This window comes from Littorina saxatilis, linkage group LG11 (genome assembly GCF_037325665.1).
Source record: "Littorina saxatilis isolate snail1 linkage group LG11, US_GU_Lsax_2.0, whole genome shotgun sequence".
In the NCBI taxonomy this organism is placed as follows: Eukaryota; Metazoa; Mollusca; class Gastropoda; order Littorinimorpha; family Littorinidae; genus Littorina; species Littorina saxatilis.
Window position 1 is genome coordinate 25,867,515 of NC_090255.1, and position 26,536 is coordinate 25,894,050.

Here is a 26,536-nt window from a genome sequence, read left to right on the forward strand (position 1 = left end):
TTTCATTTGTCACCAGTAATGTACACTAAATCCAGATAAGCTTTATTCTGATGACAGTGTACATTAAACATTTCACAATATCACAGCTTTTTTTGTTGCTTTGAAAAATCACCACTAGAAAAAAAAAATTTCAAGACTACAAATACCATGTGAGACAACAATTTCAAAACTTATTGTATAATTAAAATGTAAGCATTTTATCTTCTTCCATTTTTCTCCTCAGAATGCTGACACATATGTCACTAAATATAACACTAACAGAGCAAAATGTTCACTTCAATGTAAATGCATTTAAATTATATTCTGTCAGCAGGACCAACTACATTTTCCTTATCTTCTGAATTTTTTGCAGTATTGAAATCAAACAATACATTTTTTCCCAAGCACAAGACCAATATCACATGTACATGCTGAAACTATAGAAAATGATGATGGACGGAAAAGGCCACTTCATAAAACGTACTGTATTGTTTGATAAAGACAGCTTTTGCTTGTGTTGCACAGCAGAAAAGAGTCCCTATTTAAGGGGTAATGAAATGGGCGGGAAAGGCCAGTTCACAGCCTGTTCAGTATTGTGTTGCACAGGAGAAAAAATTCTATAGTTACTGTGTGATGACGACGAGAAAAGGCCAGAACATAAATTGTTTTGTATCCTTTTTTTTACGAAAAAGGTCAGTACAAAGAGTGTTCTGTATGATAGAATCAGCACACAGCTTTTGACAACACTTTCAAACAGGACGACGACTTGAAACAGCAAATATGGAAGATCTAGTAACTAGGGTTCAGCTCCAGCTGAAGCACTCTTGTTGGAGGGATTTCAAGTTCTGCGTTCACCTGCAACAACAACAAAAACAAATTTAGCATGTAAACAACAGAAAGAGGGTTACTTAAGTTTCGTAAAAAAAAGAACAGTTACTACACATATGTAAGATATTCTTTTAATCCTTGTCTCAAGAACATTAATAATAATAATAATTATAAATGAGCATTTATATAGCGCAACATCATAACTTTACAATTATGCTCTTTGCGTTTGACACATTTAAAATTAAAACACAGTTATACAAGCATTTACATCTACATTCATAGTCAACAACGCTTAATTAAAAGCATACACCATCAAACATACGTTACAAAAAATTCTTCCACTAACTAAGTAATAAAAACATGAATAAAATGGGTGTGAAAAACAAGGAAATACCAGCTGAATACCCTTAATCAAACAGAACATGTTATCAACAATTAAGATACATATCCCTACAATGAACGCACTTACAAACACATTGGAAGGCTGATTAAAAATACCAGACTGACCTAAACCTGTGCATGGACACACACACACACACACACACACACACACACACACACACACACACACACACACACACACACAACCACACAATTTTTCACTCACCTTAGAGTTGACATATTGGTGAAGCAGAAGCCGGAGCTCGGCATTCTGGGTACGCAGTGCTTCCGTCTCTGTCAGCAGTCCGGATCGTGAGTTCAACGTCTCACTGAAATTCACAACAAAGGGAGAGGTAAATAAAGATAAGCAAACTCTGTTGACATTTGCGGTTGCTACAGCAATGATCCATTCATATTAACTAAATTATCAGCTATGCAAGAAAAACACCACCAGTGGGCTCTGTAAAAAACTGAAATAAATGCAAAGTCATTCGCAATGCCAGACGGGCGCAGTGGCATGGTGGTAAGACGTCGGCCTCCTAATCGGAAAGTCGTACAATACAATACAATGTCGTGAGTTCGAATCCCAGTTGCTGCCGCCTGGTGGGTTAAGAGTGGAAATTTTTCCGATCTCTCAGGTCAACTTATGTGCAGACCTGCTAGTGACTTAACCCCTTTCGTGTGTACACGCAAGCACAAGACCAAGTGCGCACGGAAAAGATCCTGTAATCCATGTCAGAGTTCGGTGGGTTATAGAAACACGAAAATACCCAGCATGCCTCCCCCGAAATCGGCGTGTGCTGCCTGAATGGCGGGGTAAAAACGGTCATACACGTACAAATCCACTCGTACTAAAAACATGAGTGAACGTGGGAGTCTAAGCCCATGAACGAAGAAGAAGAAGATTCGCAATGCCAGCTAGTAAGAAAAGAAGGATATACAGTAACAATTAACAGATTCCTCTGCAGCATCAACATTATTGAATAATCTTTGCTGAGAAAATCTTTGTTGCGGTGTGTATGAAAAAAACCCATTATTGTTACACACAACTTTAAAACTGCATAGTATAGTAAGTGTCTAGCTATATTCTAATGCAAAACAGCAGATACTGATTTAGTGCTTATGTACCACGGTACGCTTAGTCCTCGTTTCTTTTGTATCTTTCACTTCATAACATCTATAAATTTACCTACATATCGAGACTCCTTCCCTTCCAAGACCTGATTTTTGTCTGATTTTTGTAAGTCTATAGGAGGGGGGGGGGGGGGGTGGGTGTGTGGGGTGTGTGGGGAGGGGGCGGGGGGCGGGGGCGGAGATATCACCGTCACTGTACAAAAACACATAAATACCTGTATTTCTCCAGGCCATCCAGGAGAGCATCCCACACTCGTTCTTTCTTCTCGGTGAGCAGCTGGCTGTACCTGAGCCAGTACTCCGAATCGCCCGAGACGTCGCGCTGGTCCAGGGCCGTGATGCGGAACTGCGAGCGGAAGCCCCTGTCCCTGTTTTATTCAAGAGAGTCATTTTAATTAGTTGTGGTTACAACTTGATCTTTGAACATGGAATGTACAAGGTAAGACAGATAACTGCAGGATAGCAATTTAAACAGGTAATTAAGAAAATAATCGTAGACGGGCCAACTAAGATAAATTAGGATCAAAAGCAAAAGGTCTTGAAACTGTCTCAAGGGCTTTTGATCATGAGGTATAAAAAAAAACCATCCTCAGAAAACATTTAGGCAGCCATATACTGCTTTCGGGGGGACACCTATATCAATTCTTAGCACCTTAATATAACCACCATGCTGTTTCTGATGATACTTCACCTACTCCTTCTCCATACAGCTCCCATCCCCTTCAGTCAGTCCTTTAGCTTTCTGAATAACAAAAGAGAACTAAATTCTAAACTAGAAAGCTCGACATCACAGAGCAGCCCTTACTTGACAGGTTTGCGGTTGTCGTCAACAAAGGCCCTGAGGGCTTTCAGAACTTCATTGGGGTGAACCAGATCCACCAAGTCGCTCTTGACTGAGTCTGCGTCGTCGTCTTTTCCCGTCAGGAGTCGGGTTATCTCATCGTCACACTCGTCACCCTGTTGAAAAAAACAAATATTCAGAATTTTTATTTTTTGTATAAAGACTTCTAGAATACTGTAAACATGATAAACAATTTACAGGCTCAGATTACTGAGTCATATTATACTTTGATAGTTATATAGGGACTAGATATATTACAGGTACAATTAAAATACAGGACTTTTCTTCATTCTTAACTTCCACTGCACAATCATATAGCTAGGCATGATAGAAAAAACGAAAATATAGCCGTGATTTTTAAGTGTTGTCCCCATCACCTGCTCTCGTCTCGTCACTTGTTACGAGATTCAAAATGGCGCCATATAATAACATGTTTATCACTAAACTGGGTAAATCAAGACTTCCCAGCACCTGACATATCACAAGAGTTGAAAACTGGGCATGGCAAAATACTGGATCGGCTTTGACGCTTACGAAGAAAAGTAGCCTAGGATTTTTTTCATTGTGTTTACTTTTTTCACTGATTCAACCAATGTTATTTAAGGGGAGGTGGGCCAGTGCACTACCTTTTTTTCAATTTTGAATGTTTTATTGTGTCTGAATGTTATTTTATGAAAGAAATGAACAAATGATGACAAAGAATAGTCACTTTTTGTATTTTCGGTTGCTGGTTTTTGTTTTACGCGACAAAAACAGTCAAAATACAGACAAAAGTGGAGTACAGGAGATACACGGATTTTCATCAGATGTGATTGTCACACTTCTAATTATTGTTTTATTTTATCCTTCTGGGTATGCTCTAGGGGATTACGAAGCAGATTTTGTTTATTATATTTATATTTGGAGTTAGGAACACTTCTTTGTTACAACTGTCAAACTTTAGGGTAACGCTTGCAAAATTATTTTTTGAAATAATCTGGATATGACTATAATAAAATTTCAGCAAAATCCCTTCGTAATCCCCCAGAATGTTATATTCTGCACAAACTACAAAAGAAAATATTGCTCTAGCTAAATTACAGCCAGAGAAATCGCGTAACCCAAGACGTAACCGTAGGCAAAATGGCTGAACTGAGAAAAACGACATTGAAGATTGAACACCACAGAAACACTATTGAAACAGACACACAAGGACAAAACTGTGTTATGAATGAACAGCTTAGTTTATTTGAATTGCAAACTACTTAGCCATTAGCACGTCAGCAGAGAATTTATGCGTCCATCCCTTCTTTCCCTCTGTCAACCAGCATGGGGATACTGCCCCAGCGCTAAACGTGTATCAATGACCCGATTCTCGTTTGTATTTGCATGCGAGAATAACGGTATTTTTAACGGTAACTTACTTGAGCCAGAACGAGACTTATTTCCTTCCGTTATCTCGTCGATTTGTTGGTTTCCTCGAAGTTTTCTGCTTTTGTTTTTACATCGATACAGTACTTTGGTGCTTCGACAAGCAAGATGGAGGATGATGAGTTTGAAACTTTCGTTTGAGTTGTTTTTTGACAACAAATCGTACGTGGAATCTGAACGATTTACTGAGGAAGCTCTTCGCAATGAACTGTGTATCGCGGTGAAGAAAATGACACAGTTCGTCAAGACAGTGACGGAATTTACGAAAGTGCAGATTGATACAAACAGTTGCTGATCCAGTTTCGTTCGGGAAATGGCAGGCCCAGCAAACATTACCGATAATCTGACTGATGTTGGATACTTTCTCCTGTTTTTGTTTTTTTTGCGTAGCAAATGCTCAACTTGCTTGTCGAGGAGATACCGCACAGAAACTGACTCAAATTCAGCGCAAAGCAAGCCAGTGCCGAGACGTAAAAAGTGTGCTGCATGGCGTGTTCGGAAATGGCGACCTGTGGATCTGCGTGGAGATCAAAGCTTTCCTCTGTATCGGAAACACCGACAGAATCCAAACTTTGGCCTAGTACCAGCGGAACTACTTGTTGTTGCTAACCGAACTAATAAAGACATTGTCCTCTTTCTTATTTCGAGCCATTGTTATCGTATCAAAGGTTGTTTCTCAAGGAAAAATTCGCTTTCGGTTGTCACCGATCGTTTGATGTGTAACCAGGATGTTGTAAAACCGAGTGAACTTCGGGTGTTCCCGTCATGGCCGAGAGTCTCTTCGGTAGTTTCCGTATGCAAAATTCGTAAGCTGAGCATGCGCACTCACAAAGTAAACTGGTTCCCGATTTCGGTTTATGAAACGAACCAATGGATGTCGAGTACCTTCCAAATAAGGACATTTCCGTTCGATTACGATTGCTGCCTTTGCAACGGACAAGTGGCTGAGTGAATGGAACATTCATCAAAACACTGATGTCATGTTATAGGTCAAGAGCTGCTGCGCAGTTTCGTATGTCGTGAATGCACTGTTTTGCTGAGGACAAAGCCGTAACTAGGCTTTGAAATGAGACATTTTTTGGCGGGGGAATATCGATTACAGAAGACAATCAATGCCACACATGTTCACATTTTGTCTTTATTGACAGATAAATAGGACACTTTTGACAAAAACACCGACACACATGGATGATAGGTATGTTATGGAAACATAATCTGCTAAAATACCCAAAACAGTGTTTTGAACGATTTGGTCAATTTTGCACTGGCCCACCTGCCCTTAAACAATCAAGAGTACAAAATACAGCAAAATCGTATTGGTTCCCAGGTCTGGACCAACCAATCAATCATTTGACCCCTATCTAAACTCTCCCAACCCTCACTGAAACTGAAACAACAAACCCTCCCATGGACCCCCCATACCCTAAAAGTTGGGGGCCCAGGACCCTTGAGGTGGAGCAACTTAGAGGAACTCTGACGCCAAACTAACAAGAAACACAACACTGTTAAAAAATAATCTATATACTCACCTCTCCGCTACCAGTCTCTGACTCAGCCTTGTCTTTGTTCTTGTCTTGCTGTCAAACACACATGAAAGTCAGCAAAGTTTTAACAATTAACACAGAATTTGTTGGATAACAAGAGGCGAAGCCATCAAGGCTCACGTAAGAAATCGACAAACAGTAACACAAACTCAATCACTCCGTCACACATACACACCCACACACACAGTAAGCTTAGGTGACACTGTGCAAGAAAGAGAGACACTAGATCTAGATCTGTCTGTCTGCATGTAGCCTACTTACAGGGACACGACTGCCAAATAGTCTCGGCCCGCTCAAAATAACAATGACCGAGACCACACACACCACGCGAGAGAGAAAGACTACAGGGAGGCATGCCGTCATGATGCATTAATTGACGTCAAACACTTTTGACCGTGACGTAATCTTATGCGAGCTTTATCCATAGTCTTGGATAACCACTCACACATAGACTCGGAAATGTTAAAGTTTCTACCACAGACATACACACGCACAAACACACACACACACGCACACACACACGCACAAACGCACAAACGCACAGACAGACAAAGTTACGATCGCATAGGCTACACTTCGTGAGCCAAAAACAATAAATCTGCTGCATCAGCTGCTAAGATCAGATCAAGGAAACAACAGATTGATCTCCATGACATCCTTCGATCCATCTGCTCGTTACTAAATTGTTCCCATCCACCACACCTCCAAAAAGCTGTAACAAATTTTGAGTTTCTACGTTCACATTTTCCATGTCAGAAGCTTGACTGTTTGCAATAAAATAATCCTAAAACATTTGTCTCTGAAGCACATCGTCGAAGACCAGGAATAATAATATTCAGTGATAAAAATATGGACTAAAAAAATAAAAAATACATTTTTTTTATTACTGAGCTAAAATCTTTACCTTTTCCTCAGAAGTAGCACCAGCTGCCTGCCGCTCCCTCAGATGCATGAAGTATGTTGACACCTTGTGAATGTCTTCCTCTGTCTCCACTCCCAGGGCCTGTGGCCAAATTAAACAATCAATCAAATATATCAATCAATCAATCAATGAATCTTATATCGCGCATATTCCGTGGGTACAGTTCTAGGCGCTCTGCAGTGATGCCGTGTGAGATGAAATTTTATACGGCCAGTAGATTGCAGCCATTTCGGCGCATATTTACCTTTCACGGCCTATTATTCCAAGTCACACGGGTATAGGTAGACAATTATTAACTGTGCCTAAGCAATTTTGCCAGGAAAGATGTAGTGTACACGGGGGGAGGTTCGGACACCGAAGAGAGTCTGCACACAAAGTTGACTCTGTGAAATAAATTTCCGCCGAACCTGGGATCGAACTCACGCTGACAGCGGCCAACTGAATACAAATCCAGCGCGCTACCAACTGAGCTATATCCCCGCCTATATCCAACTCAACATTCAAACAGCAAGGTATCAGTAACAAAAACAAAACGATAAAAATTGTTACCTTAGTTTGCGAGAAGGATGGACATACAATGCATACAAAAAAAATACTTGCTCTGGTTTACACTTTTCCCTTCCCATGCTCACAAATGTGAGCACAAAAAAAGAAAATCTACCCTCCATGGTTACTCAACCAGCCTGCTATTTCAAACTGATCTGAAATATTGAAGTCATCAGTAAGGGAAAATCACGACCCAAGACTGTCCACCCAACAAACACCATATGTGTTTCATTTTGCTTTGATTTACAACATTCAGACATTTTACCCTCCGACCCACAACACACACACACACATCCCTCAATCTTTACTATTGTAACTGAGTGCAAGAAGCACAACAATCACCTTAATGGAGGCGAAGCCCAGTCAAACAGGGTTGAGAATTTTAGAGCTAACTTACTAGCCCTACAAAAACTGCCATGGGTACGCAAAGAACTCCAAGAACATACAAGGAGACAGCAGCAGCCGGACCCTAGCTATCACAAACAGAACTCTACAATTCACAGGTGTCAGCTACATAGAAGAAACGTCCAGCTATAAATAGATCGCGCTCTTCAACGGCAGACAAATGCAGAGTCTGCTGTGAAGTGTGACACAGTAGCTAGTCTCCATGTCACATTATCAAACAAACAAACAAGCACTCACAGTAAAGATGGCGTCCAGTTTCATGAGGGAACGTTCATCCTTCTCCAGAGGTTGGAGCAGTTTGTTTAGCTTCGACTCCACTAGGAAGCCCTGAAAAAATACAAAAACAACTACTCATGATTCAACCAATTTCACACATTCGATCTATATTCCTGGGTAAAAGCACTGATCAGCCAACACAAATTTAGTCAACTATGATGAGGACTGCAATTATATTCATCGAAAAACAATGCAAGAAAATATGCTCAGAGTAAGCAACAGTACGTACTGCCAACTATCTTACAGGAAGGTTTAGGTAGTCAACACAGACAGATCATACAAAGCCAAGCACCCTGCATCAAGCAAGACAAATGTTCAAACTTACACACAGACACACAGACACAGACACAGACACACAGACACAGACACACACAGACACAGACACACACAGACACAGACACACACAGACACACAGACACAGACACACACAAGACTGACAGTGACAAATAACTTCCTGATTACAAACACACATATATGCACACACAGAAACCCACCCACCCCACCACACCCACACCAGACAAATAACTTACAGATTACAAACACACATATACACACACACAAAACCGACCCACCCACGCACAAACATAAACACACACACACACACACACACTCGCACACACTCCCACCCACACACATCTGCACCACCCATAACAACTTACTGATTCATCACAGAGCAGCTCCAGGATCTGTTTGATAGTGTGGGCAGAGATTTTTGAGAATATGGCGGCTTTTCCCTCACTCTCGTCACCCTCCTTCTCGTCATCAAGCTCCCCTGCAGAACACAATTAATTTAGTATATGTGACCCTCCACCACGGAATGAGTCGCATGTCACCTTTGCATGATTTTCATATTTTTACATTTTCCTAAAGAGTTTTTTATGCTCTATCCAGTGGTGCAAACCGTTTTAGAAAAGAGCAAACACTGTTTGAGTTATAAGCCTGTGACTAAGGTGACCCTTACACTGTTACCAGACACTCCCCGGACTTATATTAAGCCTAGCGCAGAACCGCGCGAGGTGACATGCGACTCATTTCGTGGTGGAGGGTCACATATTTGACATTTCAGAAAAAGAAACAAACCCAAAACCACTTATATCTACAAAGTTGGTACAGTGGAACCCCCCTTTTAAGATCCCTCTAGCTCCTCTGAAAGTGGCGTATGGCTGCCTAAATGGCGGGGTAAAAATGGTCATACACGTAAAAATCCACTCATGCAAAAACACGAGTGTACGTGGGAGTTTCAGCCCACGAATGCAGAAGAAGAAGAAGAAGAAGATCTCCAAATTTACGACTTTCTCCTTTTTTAAGACCCCCCCTTTGGGCGGGGATGTAGCTCAGTCGGTAGCGTGCTGGATTTGTATCCAGTTGGCCGCTGTCAGCGTGAGTTCGTCCCCACGTTCGGCGAGAGATTTATTTCTCAGAGTCAACTTTGTGTGCAGACTCTCCTCGGTGTCCGAACACCCCCGTGTGTACACGCAAGCACAAGACCAAGTGCGCCCGAAAAAAGATCCTGTAATCCATGTCAGAGTTCGGTGGGTTATAGAAACACGAAAATACCCAGCATGCTTCCTCCGAAAACGGCGTATGGCTGCCTAAATGGCGGGGTAAAAAACGGTCATACACGTAAAATTCCACTCGCGCAAACAAACACAGTGTACGTGGGAGTTTCAGCCCACGAACGCAGAAGAAGAAGAAGAAGAAGACCCCCCTTTCTCAGACGTTCTTTTCATAGCCTCTGTAAATTTACTTCCTTTTTTTGACACCTTCCCTTTTAAGATCTGATTTTCTTGGATTTTTGAAAGTCACAAAAGGGGGTTTCACTGTACGTGCCTTCTGATGTTTCTATTCTTTTGTTCCGTGCAAAATAACTCTAAAGAACAGACTTGCAAGGCACATGTAGATACCTGTTTATCACAGATTCATGGCTCATACCCACATTGTCATTGTAGCTTTAGAATGTTTTAACATTTACCTAATCGATGGACGGCTTAGCTTGTACAAAATGCTGTTCACAACGGTTTCAGCATTGTACATATGATCAACGCTAAAATAGACCACAAAATAACTTAATTAATTGTTCTTAAATTTGGAAGCACTTGGAAGGCATTTACAAAACGTTCAAGTCTGAACAACACCTATATTCCTCTCCCTACTTTCAAATAAATGAAGAAAGAAAGAAACGAAGAAAAAAAAAAGAATAAACGAAAAAGAAACAAACCTGTCATGGACAAAACTTCGTGCACAACCTGCTTTGCTGACACACCACGGCTCAGGCTTGCTTTGCCAAGAAGGGGTCCCAGGTTTTCCAGGAATTCTCTGTATGCAAATATCAACAAATTTATATCTTACATGACAAGATAATAAAGATTGAGTTGGCAGAAAGCATGACAGAGACATAATGTATATTTTTAACAGATCTCGAATATGGTCTTGCCTTTATCAGGGGTAATAAGGTGCACTATTAACTTTAAGCCACATCTCAAATATCTGAAAAATCTGGGGTTGAATTGAAGGAATAAAGTTGAAGCTTACAACTGAGGGATGTCTTTTTTCACTGTTGGGGAGTTAAAAATGACGTCAAGAACTGCCTTAATTTAAGCTTTGAAAACAATTACAACAGTTTTAGGTGATGCCATTATTTACAGTGGAACCCCCCTTTCCACTGTATTTGTATAGTGACGTTTTCTCAAACTTTGTTTTCCTTTTGGCGTTAGAGATTTTATTTTGGAAATGACGACCAAGAAGAGACGTCTTGGTTTGCTTGGTTGTTGTTGTATCGCACACGGCTGTTCCTGGCTTGCATCTTAGTGCGATTTAAAAAAATGTGACAGGGGAGGCTACCGCTCCTTTCACAACGGACTCTGCACCCGGGTTGTTGGCCTTTAAAGTCAACACCTGTGGTTTGTAGAGTTCTGTTTGTGATGGGGTCTGGTGGTTTCCGAATGTCTGTATGTTCATGGAAACCTTCGGGTTTGCATAACAGTTTTTATAGGGCTAAGAAATTAGCCCTAACATTTTCAATCCTGTTTGATTGCACTTCGCTTCCTGAGGTGATCGTAGTGTTTCGGCACACGGTTACAAAAATAACCAAGGCAAGGGGAATAATTTGGCTACCAACAGCAGCAGCCAGCACACTGTTAAGCTCGCTTGCCTGTTATACCCAAATACTTCTTCGCTACTCCGGGAGATGGGCCTTATCAGTGTATGGCACTGAGCTGCTGTGTTATCTCTGCTTCAGGGGAAAGGATAGGTGCTTAAATGAGACGAAAAACCGTTGGGGTGTGCACGTTAAAGATCCCACGATTGACAAAAGGGTCTTTCCTGGCGAAATTGTGTAGGCATAGATAAAAAATGTCCACCAAAATACCCGTGTGACTTGGAATAATAGGCCGTGAAAAGTAGGATATGCGCCGAAATGGCTGCGATCTGCTGGTCGATGTGAATGCGTGCATGTATTGTGTAAAAAATTCCATCTCACACGGCATGAATAGATCCCTGCGCCTTGAGTCCGAGTCTGGAGATACGTGCGAGATATAAGTATAGGTTACAACACGAGTGGTTTTTTATATGGCTTGTATTTCAGTCAAGACCCAGCGGATGAATATCATCGGGAGACACGAGCCTTTGGCGAGTGGCTCTCGATTGATATTCCCGCTGGGTCTTGACTGAAATACAAGCCATATAAAAAACCACGAGTGTTGTAATCTGTATATCCCATTCTACCATCAAACACAAAGTGTAGACTACTAGCGGCACTTTTGCGATCTGTGGAGTGTGAAACAGTGTTTTCAGCGAGACATGGCCTTTTTGCAACCTTAAACTAAGTGACCGTCGCTGAAAAAATAAAACGAATGAGTGCATCTATAAGTACGCGGTAACACTACTTTCAGACCGTTTAAAAGCGTTAAGTAAAGGTTCATAAGTTGCAAGAAAGTAATGAAGTCGTATAGAAATCCATTTAGTTGAAGCGCACAATTCTTTTGCGTTTCAGGTCGGCGGAACGGGGAAACCGGTTTGGCCCCCATTTGGCTTACTCGACTCGATTCAGAATCGATTCCACGTTGTTTTTTTCGAACGCATTATTATACAATTAGTCTTATTGACAGAGAAGCAAATTTTAGGGAACACATATGTAGATTTAACCATTTGCTCCCTATTTGAAATGTATCTACATGATAAACTGTTTTGCGAGTGTGTTTGCATGAACCTAAACTGGTATTGATGCGATGAAAACAGGACCCAAGTCTGTCACCGCCGCTTGATTGCATTTTGAAAGAATATGACTGGATTACGGAAAAATACACACATGTTAAGTTCTTAGATACCTTCATCGCCAATGTGGACTTACTGCAGAGCCAGGCAAAAGAGTAGACTTGCTCGCAAAACACGTGAAACAGCTGATGATAGCGAAGCCCAACCGTGCCAGGTAAGGACGGTCTGACAGATTCTCAAAAGTCGTCTGCTAACGAAGCAAGGGGAGGGTACTCGTGTTTTTGTTTTGGTTCGCTAGCATCTGGTTATCTTGTAAGTTGAATGTTCGTTTTTTCCCACCTGCATTGCTTTCATAATGAAAGAAACGTTTGCTTATTGCATCTCATACATCAGATCAGTTCTGAGATTCATTTTTGCGTGCAACTGATATGGTTTTCTGAGCCGTGCAATACGATTTTGGAACTTCATACAAATGTGTCACATTGTTCGGCGCGAGGTCAAAGGTCGGGAGCAAAGTAGTTCTTCGCCCAAATCGGAATCTGCACTATCATATATTTTTTTGAGTCCATGATGTATTTATTGAGCTATAAAAATACAACATATATACCCATACTGAAGTAACAGAGACAAAGAAGGGAGGTCATGGGATATGACTTCATATAACATAAAATAGCTCAGCCTGCCTGCAGCTAAGGAGGCAGAAATGAAGCCCTGGGAATAGCCGTGCGCATCAAGCTACTCACACATCAGGCTGATCCCAGGGAAGACCCAGCTGCTGTTCGTTGATGACGCGGTCGACGGCCATGATGTTGTCCACCAGCTCCTTGCACTCCTCTTCATTCATGCACCAGATGTCGTGGAACTTCTTGGCGTCTATCTGCATGAAGTGTCTGCAAAACAGTTGTTTCTCTTAAGCTTGTAGCCAATGCATTTTTCTTTTAACATTTCAAGGGGATATCTTCCTGATAAGCTATATGGTGCATGTTTGATGAAAGATGGGGTAAGTGGTGCCCTGAACAACAACAACAACAACCGCAACAACAACGGAAGTGTGAAAGCTTGTACTTCTCCAAGAAGAATATACATGTAGGACTTCACTTAATCACATTATCACAAATTCTTGTGTGAAAGCTTGTACTTCTCCAAGAAGAATATACATGTAGGACTTCACTTAATCACATTATCACAAATTCTTGTGTGAAAGCTTGTACTTCTCCAAGAAGAATATACATGTAGGACTTCACTTAATCACATTATCACAAATTCTTGTGTGAAAGCTTGTACTTCTCCAAGAAGAATATACATGTAGGACTTCACTTAATCACATTATCACAAATTCTTGTGTGAAAGCTTGTACTTCTCCAAGAAGAATATACATGTAGGACTTCACTTAATCACATTATCACAAATTCTTAAGTGACTGAGGACATCGTGATCTTGTCCTTTGTTTTCCAAGATCTCTAGCCTTACATGTATCTACACACGTTTTTCTGTGCATAAAAACAAACTCTTCAACCCTTTGAATCTGTAGAATAAAACATTAAGTCGCGTAAGGCGAAATTACTACATTTAGTCAAGCTGTGGAACTCACAGAATGAAACTGAACGTAGTCCGCCGCTAGTGCAAAAGGCAGTGAAAGTGACGAGCCTGTTTGGCGCGGCAGCGGTTGCGCTGTGCTTCATAGCACGCTTTACTGTACCTCTCTTCGTTTTAACTTTCTGAGCGTGTTTCGGAAATTTAATTTTGATCATAATTTTTATATTTTTAATTTTCAGAGATTGTTTTTAATCCAAATATAACATATGTATATGTTTTTGGAATCAGAAAATGACGAAGAATAAGATGAAATTGTTTTTGGATCGTTTAATAAAAAAATAATTTTAATTACAAGTTTCGGATTTTTAATGATCAAACTCACTCATTAATTTTTAAGCCACCAAGCTGAAATGCAATACCAAACCCCGGCCTTCGTCGAAGATTGCTTTGCCAAAATTTCAATCAATTTAATTGAAAAATGAGGGTGTGACAGTGCCGCCTCAACTTTTACAAAAAGTCGGATATGACGTCATCAAAGGTATTTATCAAAAAAATGAAAAAAACGTCCGGGGATATCATACCCAGGAACTCTCATGTCAAATTTCATAAAGATCGGCCCAGTAGTTTAGTCTGAATCGCCCTACACACACACAGACACACACACACACACATACACCACGACCCTCGTCTCGATTCCCCCCTCTATGTTAAAACATTTAGTCAAAACTTGACTAAATGTAAAAAGCAATACTGCTTACACACAACCACAAGTGCATCCTGATAATTGTTTGGGAAATGAATGGATATGCATGTGGAGTAGGTTCAGAATACATACTTTGACTTTTTCTGCAGGTCTCTGAATTGTTCTGTGATTCTCTTGTAGTCGTCACTCAGCTGTGAGTTCTCATCTCTGAAAAACAACAACAACAGCATTGCAAAATCAGAAACGTCAACAAGTTTAACTTTTTTCCTTACTTAGAATTACATGAAGGACTCTAATTCCCAGCCACCCCATCCTCAGGGTTTGGTTTACAAGTGCGCCTTGCGCCTTGGTACATACAATCTGAAAAGTCACATTCGAATTCCATTCGATGGGTCAAAGGGCGCACTGACAATGCGTATCATTGTACCACCTGTTATTCATCTATTATCATCCAGTTATTCCCATAAATTGTTCAAGTAACCCAAAGCAAAAGCATCAAAACAAGCAAAGTAAAAGCAGCACTTTATTCTAAATGTAAGCTTTCATCTTTTATTAATTAAATTCCATTCTTCTGAGATTGCTGAACCCAAACCAGAGAAGTGCCGTTTAGATCTAACTTGAAAAGAAGAGTTAGCAGCCTTGTGCTATATCATTGTCCATATTTGATTACCTGTATTGTTTTTCCTGTTTAGCCAGCTTGATTCGTAGTCCGTTCAGTACATCCTGCATCCTGAAAAAAGAGAAACATTTATTTCAGGGATTTCCTTCAGTCAGATTTTCCCATTTAGAAATGTTTGGCGCAATGCACGCACATACATGCACAAGCAGGCACACACACACACACACATCCATACACACACACACACACACACATGCATACACACACACACACACACACACACACACACACACACACACACACACACACACACACACACACACACACAGAGGCAGATGCACTAACACACAAGCACACATGTACATGCATACATACACACTCTCTCTCTCTCTCTCTCTCTCTCTCTCTCTCTCTCTCTCTCTCTCTCTCTCTCTCTCTCTCTCTCTCTCTCTCTCTCTCTCTCTCTCTCTCTCTCTCTCTCTCTCTCTCTCTCTCTCTCTCTCTCAAGTGGTTCTACGGAATGGATCGTCTTGAGATTGTGAACTCGTTTAAATATCTCGGTGTAACCCTTTCCACCCAACTGAGCTGGAACATTGCAGTAGAAACAAAGACAACCATGGCGAAAAAGAAAGTGATCGAAATCGTTAGATTACTGAACAGACTTGGCTGCCATTCGGCAAAGGTGTTTTTCAAACTGTTTGACGCACGGATCGCCCCTATGCTCTTGTATGGTTCAGAGCTATGGGGATATGGAAAGTATGACTCTGTGGAAAGGGTCCACCTGTTTGCGTGTAAAAAGTTTCTGAAAGTGACAATTCGAACTCCAAACAACATTGTGTATGGTGAATTGGGAAGACATCCGCTGTATATTATCTCTGCAATCAGATGTGTGAAATACTGGTTTACACTGCTGAAGCAACCTGATTCAAGATATTCCAAGATTGCATATAAAGCTTTATGTAATTTGGCATCGAAGGGCCACACAAATTGGGTCACACATGTGCAGAGTCTTTTATGTTGTAATGGTTTTGCTGCTGTGTGGATGTACGGAATGGTTGGGAATGAGAAGTGTTTCTTACAAGAGTTTAAAAGACGTTTACAAGATTGTTTTTGTCAAGAATGGTTCTCCTTTTTAGAATGCAGTGAACGTTTCGACATTTATAATTGTTACAAAACATGCTTGGAAAAAGAGAAATACATTGAATTAATCGAAGATATTAAGTACAGAGTTGCTCTTACTCGTTTCCGCACAGGAGTATCCGAAATCAACGCTCACAAGTTTCGGTACGCACCAAACCAAACGACAAGAAACTGTCCTCTCTGTACAGCTGATAAAGAAGATGAACACCATGTTGTATTTTTATGTCCTTTTTATCAAGACCTTCGAGCAAAGTATTTGAAAATCTCGAACTCTAAGACGCTGCAACAACAACTTGTGTATTTCTGTGGCAGTAATGAGGATAATGTGATGAACAGCTTCAGCAGATTTGTGTTCTTCATGTTACAGAAGAGACGAACCCTTATAAATCAGGTTCAGTGACAATGTCATCAGGGTCTTAATGTATTTGTTGAATTTTATGCGTGACTATAATCTATGACTGTGCAGATACTATTGCTGTTATTTTAACCACTATTGTAATGGGGCTGTGGCCTTAGACAATTAAAGATTTGTTCTTGTTCTTGGGCGCAGCTGGGTATTTGGCTCAACTTCTTCCCGGCGAAGCCGTACCCGGCGAAGCGGGTATTCATCTAGTATATATATATATATATATATCTCTGCAATGCATTTTGTGTACATGTGTATATTGTGTTCTTTCTTCAGTTATCTGCTGAAATAAAGAAGTTTTTTTGTTGTTTAAAAAAAAAAATTGTTAGTTAGTCCAGACCTGGGAACCCCTGTTTTGCATTTGCAGCATTCTCAAAGAAACTTGTGGTATTTTCAGAAAAATGAGTGTACTCAACACATCATTCAAACCTCCCAAATACTGGATTGGTTTAAGTTACGATTGTGAAGAAAAGTAGTCTATGAATTTGTTTGATCGTATTTATTTTCCACGTACCGTACTGATTGTATTTTAGACAATCAAGCATACAAAATACGCCGAAATCGTATGGGTTCCCAGGTCTGTTAGTCCCTCTTTAGGGCGAGGCTAGATGTAAAAAATCAGATAACTGCTTAATCTATTACCCTCGTTAAATACAGAATTGTCAGAATTGTCTCTCTCTCACTCACCCACCCCCCCCCCCCCCCCTCTCTCTCTCACCTGGTGATTTTACGTTTCTGCTGTGACTTTGTGATGGTGTTCTCCTCGTCACGTTTCTTCAGCACCTGGAAGTTGTACTCCAGCTTCTCCTGGTTCAGTTGGTACGTTGCCCTCATCTGCTGTAGCTGCTGCTCCAGAATCTGTTTCAACACACCAAGCAGATGATGACAGTTAGAAACCACATATCCCGATGATCATGATCTCCATTCTGGGTGCATGAGTAAATGCTCATTGTTTTGAGTCAAACCCACTCATCAATGATATTTCATCAGTTTGTTTGCCAGAACAAAAAGGGTAAATGTAATGCTGCGTCGCTCACAAGAAATAATGGTTTTAGGTGTGACGAAAAAAAGAACAGGGCCTGAGTACGGTGATAAATACAAGACTTATTTTACAACCATTTGAAAAATACATACATCCCCCATGGCTGCCCGCATAACAAAATCGTTTTTCTCGTGTTTTGAACTTGCCAGTGTTACAGCACAGAGCAGAGTCCGTCCCGCACTTTGCTTTGTGTACATCACGTGGCCACCCAAACACCCGCACAACGCAACATTTTCACGAGAAAAACACGTTTATTTGTTTACTTTGTCTGTATTACACATTTCTATTTACATTTACCACTGACACACCAAATTGTATACTTTAGTTTGCAAGTGAATCGTTATCACACAAAATAACGTTATCACGAGACGAACAGAGATCTCAAAGATCGTCTGCTTCTCAACTGTTTTGCGCAAATCGTGTAATATCTATTTTTGCGGAAACCTCCCGAAAAAATGCAATCTCAGCGGCTTCCACCTGCAACATAGTCGTGCTTATTTGGAATGTGACGTCCTGTTCTTCGTCAGTCACACCTATCTCGAAAACTAAGCGCCGCACAGAACCAGCGCCCTTCCATTAATGGATGTATACTGATGCAACATTTTTGTAACTGATTTACTGTCCCTTTCAATCGATGATTGTTTGTTGTTGTACAGTTTTACCTTACCATTCTTCACGATTCCTGAAAAAGTAGGTATACAGAGAGGGAAAAAGAAGAAGAAGCAAACACATTCTCTCTGTCTCTGCCTAAATTCTCTCACCTGAACATCCGTCTCCAAGCGAATCTTGACCATGTTGTATTCCTCAGTGTCCTGTACCCTCAAGTGTTGAAGCTGCTGCTCGTACTCATCGACACGCTTGAGTCGTGCATTCACCCACTCCTCCTCCTTCTCCACCCGCAGCGTCATCTTTTCCTCCCAACGCTTCTTCTGCAGCTCCAGAAGCTCGTTCCTCTCTGCCACGAAGGCTCGCTGAAATGGATTTGAAGAAATCGTGTGAGTTTTAACAAGATCTGACACCGATACATGCACGATTGATTTTCTTCTGCTGATATGACGAAGTCACTGCGAGACAGACTTTTCTTTTTGGAAATTCTTTGTCAGTTACTGGGAGATGTGACACAATGTTTTATGTGAGAGATGCTTCACATTATGACGTCTTCTCGATCTACCTTTTCTAACTTATGACGTCAGAGATGTCACTTCATAGTACATTTCGGATCAATTAAGAAGAGACGTCTTGGTTTGTTTAGTCGTCGTTGTTTGTCATGAAGGCTGATGGGGTCTATGTCGACCAAAAGAGTGGGATTCCCTGTAGGTGGAGTTCCTGGAGGGGGATTCCCTGTATACAGGGAATACCACATGATTTAGTTCCTGTAGCGTGTCGCTGATATCGCTGAAAGTCACGTGATGCTTGGCGACATCGGTAGAATTTAATGTTTTTCAATCTTGTTTGATATTTCTTAGAAATTCGAGTATGGTTTGCATGTTTTACAGGGAATCCCCCTCCAGGAACTCCACCTACAGGGAATCCCACTCTTTTGGTCGACATAGACCCCATCAGCGTCATTAAGGGCGAGTTGTGACTGTTCTTGCAAGGAATAATTATTGCCATGCACAGTGAAGTCAAGGAGGACAATTCTACTATGTGTTCAACAGTATGAAAGAGTTGCATTCAAATGAATCTCAAACCCCTCGTTTAATGTCAGCTAATGACACATATACTTTCTTTCTTCTTTTATCTAGTGTATGTATTCAATGGATGTCATTGATTTGTTTAATAGCTGCATATGTTGGGTGTGCTTGGCTGGAATAAATGTTTTTAACTGCAATTGTCAAAACGAATTCCCACCCTCAGACAATAAAATATTCTGTATTTTGTAACAATAAAACATTCTGTATTTTTGTAACAATAAAACTTTCTGTATTTTTGAAACAATAAAATATTCTGTATTTTGCAACAATAAAATATTCTGTATTTTGTAACAATAAAATATTCTGTATTTTGTAACAATAAAATATTTTGTATTTTGTAACAATAAAATATTTTGTATTTTGTAACAATAAAATATTCTGTATTTTGTAACAATAAAATATTCTGTATTTTGTAACAATAAAATATTCTGTATTTTGTAACAATAAAATATTCTGTATTTCGTAACAATAAAATATGTATTTTGTAACAATAAAATATTATGTATTTTGTAACAATAAAATATTATGTATTTTGTAACAATAAAATATTCTGTATTTCGTAACAATAAAATATTCTGTATTTTGTAACAATAAAATATTCTGTATTTTGTAACAATAAAATATTATGTATTTTGTAACAATAAAATATTATGTATCTTCTCCTCACAAACAAACAGGCTCACTCTCCCCTCTCCCACACATATGTACACGCGGCCCTCCCTCTGACCTCAATTTCTTCCAGTTCCTCGCGATGAGCCTTGGTGACATTGTTGATCTGCTCGTCCATTCTCTCGATCATCAGGTCAACATCCTCCGCCATCTTCTTCAGGTCTTTCACGTAGAGGTCGTCCTTGGATTTCAAATCCTGATAGCAAATGCAAATACATGTACCGTAATACTGATTTAGCTCAGTTTTTTGTTGCAAGACTCATGAAGCAACAAACCAATGAGTAAGATGGACACCAGAGGCTGAGGTACATGAGGAATTAAGGTACCACCCAAACGGGAGCCACCCGCAGTGTCGGATTGGTTGAAATTGAGATTTGTTGTGATTTCAACCAGTCTGACCCTGCGGTTTGTTCTCTCCGTTTTGGGTGGCACCCACTCTTGGTTCGTGCCCCTCGGCCCTTGTGCCTGATGCCAGAATACCCTTCCCCAATGCACCTTCCCTTTTCCTGTGTCCTAGCTGGCCCACACCTGTGGTCTTTTTTTATTTGGTGTTTAAAGGCATATGTACTCGATGACTATACACGCTAATTGCTTTACCAACAGCTGGAGACATGCTAAATTAAGTTCCCTGCAAAATATTGTGGTCTAGGACCCCTTCAATGTTGAGATATGTTAATTTTCATTTTGATCTGGATCGTCCTATTTATAGATTTGGCAACACATGTAACGTTGATGCAAGGGAGCTAACACCGCGGCTTTGTTGACATCCTCACTTTTTCAGAGGCTAGAACAAGCTGTAATGCATGTATTATGGTCCGCGCATGGTGACATATCGTCATTATATGGTCTTATGGTGCGTTTGACATCGATTATGGGCAAACTACACTTTGTAAACACGGGAGCGCGTACATATGCCTTTAACGTCGTTTTCAACCACGAAGGTTATATCGCGACGGGGGAAGGGGGGAGATGGGATAGAGCCACTTGTCAATTGTTTCTTGTTCACAAAAGCACTAATCAAAAATTTGCTCCAGGGGCTTGCAACGTAGTACAATGTATTACCTTACTGGGAGAATGCAAGTTTCCAGTACAAAGGACTTAACATTTCTTACATACTGCTTGACTAAAATCTTTACAAAAATGGACTATATTCTATACAAGAAACACTTAACAAGGGTAAAAAGAGAAACAGAATCCGTTAGTCGCCTCTTACGACATGCTGGGGAGCATCGGGTAAATTCTTCCCCCTAACCCGCGGGGGGTACACCTGTGGTATTCGCAAGAAATATTTGTTAAACCCTTATCATTGTGGTTGCTCTTGCTGTGATACCGGGGCCGGGGTGCACGAAGGGAAAGTGGGTGCAACCAAAACTGGTGAAAACAAACCACGGAATGTGATTCGTTGAAATCACATTAAATGTCAATTTCAACCAATCCAACACTGCGGCAGACTCCCACCCGGTTGGTAACTTTCTCGTGCATCTTGGCCCAGAGTTCAAACTGTCTGAGCGATCGAGAAGAAGAAGAAAGAAGAGTGACCTGACCTGGGTCATCATTACAATTTTGTTATGGAACAGACGGGCGCAGTGGTATGGTGGTAAGACGTCGGCCTCCTAATCGGGAGGTCGTGAGTTCGAATCCCGGTCGCTGCCGCCTGGTGGGTTAAGAGTGGAGATTTTTCCGATCTCCCAGGTCAACTTATGTGCAGACCTGCTAGTGACTTAACCCCCTTGGTGTGTACACGCAAGCACAAGACCAAGTGCGCACGGAAAAGATCCTGTAATCCATGTCAGAGCTTGGTGGGTTATGGAAACACGAAAATACCCAGCATGCCTACTCAACAAAACGGAGTGAGCTGACTATGCTCTCAGAGTATAGTGTGGGGAACCCAAATGGGCAAACGAGCTCACACGTAACCAGAAAAATTCTGGAACGCTGAAGAAGAAGAAGTTATGGAACACTGGCTGAAAAAACAAAATATGTCTATTGCCTGGCTGAGACATATTCCTCTCTGCTGAAGTGATAACCCAAGTAACCTTCCCACATGGATCCCATGTGGGCCCCAAGTGGGATCCCACATGGTGACGTTGTGGGAAGTCCCACATGGGCGCCAGGTGGGATTTGATTACGACTTCCAGTGGGAGCCCAGTGGGAAGTAAATAGGACACGAGTGGGAAACGGGTGGGACACAACTGGGAAACGGGTGGGGCACGAGTGGGATTCAGGTAGGAAGCAAGTGGGATTCAGGTGGGAAGCAAGTGGGGTTTAAATCGGAAACGTGTGGGACTTCTTAATTCTTCTTCTTCTTCTGACTTCCGTAGAGGACTGGGTTCTTGCGAACGTCTCAAGAGTCCTGCGAATTTAAAAATCATCAATGTATAAAGAGAAAAAAAAACAAGAACAACTGATACACACAGATACATATTCAAGCACACACACACTAGTTTTTAATCACTCAAATCAACTTGACGCTGGATTAAGAGCGCGCGCGCAGCCACGTGGGAAAGCCGTGTGGATGCGTTTATCAACCTTCGAGTTTGACAGTAATCCCACTAATCGTGTAGCAAATTTCAAACACTCTGAATCGGCAGGCCCAACGCGGAACTGAACAGGGCAGAATAATAGTCCCGCAGTGAAAACAAAAATCCTTGAAAATATTTAGTCATCACGTGAGTAAATAAACCATTCTAGAGACAACAGTTGTTATTAACAGAACTGCAATAATTACACACATATAAAATACTTCGGTGTATTTTGAATGTTTGCTACGATTCAAACGAGTCTAGTGTAAACAGCGTGTGCTGTGACGTCACCGATCTTGATGGGGCAACTTCCTGCAGACTCGCGCAGTGTGACTCGCGCTTGCAGCGTCGGAACATTTTCCTCGCACGCTGTGTGGGAACGAAGAGGGAATTCCCACTTTTATCCTATTTCTGTCGAAGTGCAAGCTTGTTTCCCAGAGACTAAGGGACGGCCCAGGTCTATACCACTTTTTCCCCATAGCTTTTGACTGTGGGAGTTCTGTGGGATGGGAGTGGGCCCACTCTCCCATCCTCTTCCCACTTATTCACCACTGGGAAACCAGTGGGAATTCAATATGCGTGTTACTTGGGAACAGACAGAGTAACTGTTCATCATATTTCTCTACCAGTGAGTTAATCAAATCTGAAACGATATCGCAAAAGCCTTAAAAAAAAGACTGAAAATAATCAAGTAAAGCTTATACAAAGTCCACAGACTAAGTTTCTTGACATTGGTTGATCCGTAATATTTTTTTTATTGGGACAGTTCGATCACATACCTGCTGGAATTCTGTTATCAGTTTGTTTTTCTCATCGTTCATGGAATCACAGGCTCTCTTCTGCTGCAGCAGCATCTGGAAAACACAAGCAAAGAAAACTTAATAAATATTAAAACAGTCATTACAAAAAGAGACAGTATAGAAGAGAAATTCTGACAAGTCACACAAGAGCGACACAGATCTACAGTACTAATTCATGCTGACAGCTGTAACAATGTTTCTAAAGTCTATGCCTGCCTTGTCCACATGACATGGACCACAATTGTGACCCTCCACCACGGAATGAGTCGCATGTCACCTTTTGCATGATTTTCATATTTTTACATTTTCCTAAAGAGATTTTTATGCTCTATCCAGTGGTGAAAGCCGTTTTAGAAAAGAGCAAAAACTGTTTGAGTTATGAGCCTGTGACTAAGGTGACCCTCACACTGTTACCAGACACTCCCCGGACTTATATTAAGCCTAGTGCAGAACCGCGCGAGGTGACATGCGACTCATATCGTGGTGGAGGGTCACAATTGTGCAATACACATAAGGATTAAAACAAGAGTCAGTTTTCTCACCTCATGAAGTGATTGTGGCACCTCTTTCTGCAGAGCGGACTCCCATTTCTTGGTAATCTGAAACGAAAAGCAAAGTTTTGTGCAAGAGGAAACAAACTTTAAAATCAGCAAATGAAAAATATAAAACTATTTTAAAGTGAAAAGTGTGTGTAGACTTTCTGTGCCACAGAAAGTCTACGCACACTTTTCACTTTAAAATAGCTTTGGCAAAACGTTGATTGTGGAGGGTTTAGATTGTGTTTGTTGAGGTATTTGACCCTTTTTCTTACGCTGTGCATGTGTGCCTTTACATGCTATAGACGCACGTGCATGTGTCTCTTTGAGCTGCCTGTGTGTGTGTGTGTGTGTGTGTGTATGTTTATGTGTATGTGTGTCATTGAGCATTTGAACAATGACGTAACAGTATATGTACACAGAGAAGTAGTCACCTCTTCAAATCTCTCAGCACTTGACTTTGCCTCTTGTTCAAGCCTTTCTTTCCTGCAGAAAAAAAACCCCAAACATAAATCATAAACCAGTCATAAAAATGACATCGCTCAAATAAAATTGTGCTGGAGCAAAACCAGGCTTTTAATGTTGCTTAATTGCGCCTTTATGTGTGTGTGTGTGTGTATGTGTGGGGGATTTTGTGTGTCACTGTGTGTGTGTGTGTGTGTGTGTGTGTGTGTGTGTGTGTGTGTGTGTATGTGTGTGTGCGCGTGCGTGCGTGTGTGTGTGTATGTCGGTGTTTTTTCTTTTATTTCTACTGACAGCACATAACAAGGAACATTCATGTATACAAGTGTGGATGTCTGGATCTGGATCTGGATAACCCGCCTGGGTTGGTGGTTGGCGGGTGCGCCACAGGAGCCGACGACGACTATCAACGTGACGTTTTTTGACGTGATGTACTTCTGTTGTATCTAATATCAACACTGTTCTCCTCTTCCTGATTTTATTATTTCAAAAACACTTTTTTTTACACAACCTGAAGCCATATATCGAACATCATTTTTTACCTGATTCTTCTGGCATCCTCCTCCGTACCTCGCCGGTTTGACTCGCGAGCATCGCCAGCCACACGGATGTTGGTGACGAGCTCAAAGCCATCTTTCCGCAGCTTGGTGAGCCGCAGTCGGCTCTCCTCCATCTGCTTGCGGCTCTTGCCGAGCTCCTCCTTGATCTCCTTATTGTCTCCTCCATCTTCTCCTAGAGCCGCTCTGTGGGGTACAGATCACAAGTTATTTAGCGATCTGATAAACAAAAGGAAGTAAGCGCTCTAAATGCATATATTCGGAAACATGCGAATTCTCCTGGCACCTGCCATTAGAGAATAATTAACAAGCATTAGATTAAACAAGCGACTTTCATCCTCAAAATTCAAGTCATTTAGCCGCCTCCAGGAGGCATTGCAATGAACAGGGGAGGCAAGAAACAATGTCAGACAAACCTCTTTGTGATAAGTTTCTATATAGATTGAACTGATATTTGCACATACCCGCATTCTGCACTGTGAGAAAACAGAATGTTTAAAAATGATGTCATATATACCTGTACGGAAGAGTAAACACACATTCAAAGCAAAGGCGCTTGTGATCTAACCTTCTGACTGCTTCGATTCGACGTGTGATGCGATGTCTTCTTGCAGCTATTCTTTCTTCTGGATCAGTGGAATCAACAGAAGGTCCTACTTCTTCCTCTTCGTCACTGGAACTCATGATTACTTGATGTTTATCTTCCTGAACTTTTGCCGACGATTCGTCTTTTGTTGCTATGCTGCGGCCGCCATTAATCACGTGACTTTCCACGAGTCGGTTACGGAGCCACCAGGTTCGAGAACCGGCGAGTCGGTCACGGAGCACCCCAGTCAGTCTGCAAGCTCTCGAAATAAAGGTTCCCCCTCCCCCCCCCCCCCCCCTCCTCTCCCCTACCTCCCCTCCCGAGACTGAACTGAGGCCGGAGTGGGAACTCCGTAACGACTCGTCGGTTCTCGAGACTCTTAGAAAATAAAAAGTAAACAGATGATGCAAAGAACTACCAGCAGAATGACAATTTCAGAACTAATAGATTCCTGTCTTCGCTTCGTCCCAGCCCAACCCTTACCTAAAAGTGTCTTTTTCTCATTCTCAGGTTTTTTTTCTGCGGCACAGTTTAATGACTTTAAATTTTTTTTAATTTTATCAATGTCGCGTAATAGTCCAATCAGCTGAAAATATTTTCTCACCAAGACTTGCCGCCGGCACTGATTCTGCTTTTCAACTTTTGTGTCTGCAGTTACAACCGTACATTTAAACAAAATAATTCTTTTTGTTTTTCTAATGATTGAAATAAAATATGTAAGACTCCCATTTTACTCGAAGATAGCAATGTCAGTGTCGTGTGCCTACATATATGCGTTTGCATATC

General features: G+C 41.2%; 1 protein-coding gene across 1 annotated transcript; it reads right to left on the reverse strand.

Moving 5' to 3' along the window:
- Nucleotides 1-21: 21 nt before the first annotated feature.
- LOC138980117 (dynein regulatory complex protein 1-like) lies at nt 22-25,938 on the reverse strand. The gene is made up of 20 exons (XM_070352931.1): nt 25,733-25,938; nt 25,150-25,350; nt 24,580-24,631; nt 24,152-24,208; nt 23,589-23,663; nt 20,346-20,483; nt 18,686-18,895; nt 17,601-17,740; nt 15,388-15,447; nt 14,850-14,924; nt 13,222-13,368; nt 10,485-10,582; nt 8,926-9,038; nt 8,228-8,317; nt 7,022-7,120; nt 6,103-6,150; nt 3,128-3,279; nt 2,538-2,690; nt 1,415-1,517; nt 22-834 (listed from the first exon to the last, which is right to left on the reverse strand). Exons 1-20 carry the CDS (start codon nt 25,846-25,848, stop codon nt 769-771), a joined length of 2,193 nt encoding a protein of 730 aa, XP_070209032.1. The 5' UTR covers nt 25,849-25,938; the 3' UTR covers nt 22-768.
- Between the last annotated feature and the right edge of the window lie 598 nt (nt 25,939-26,536).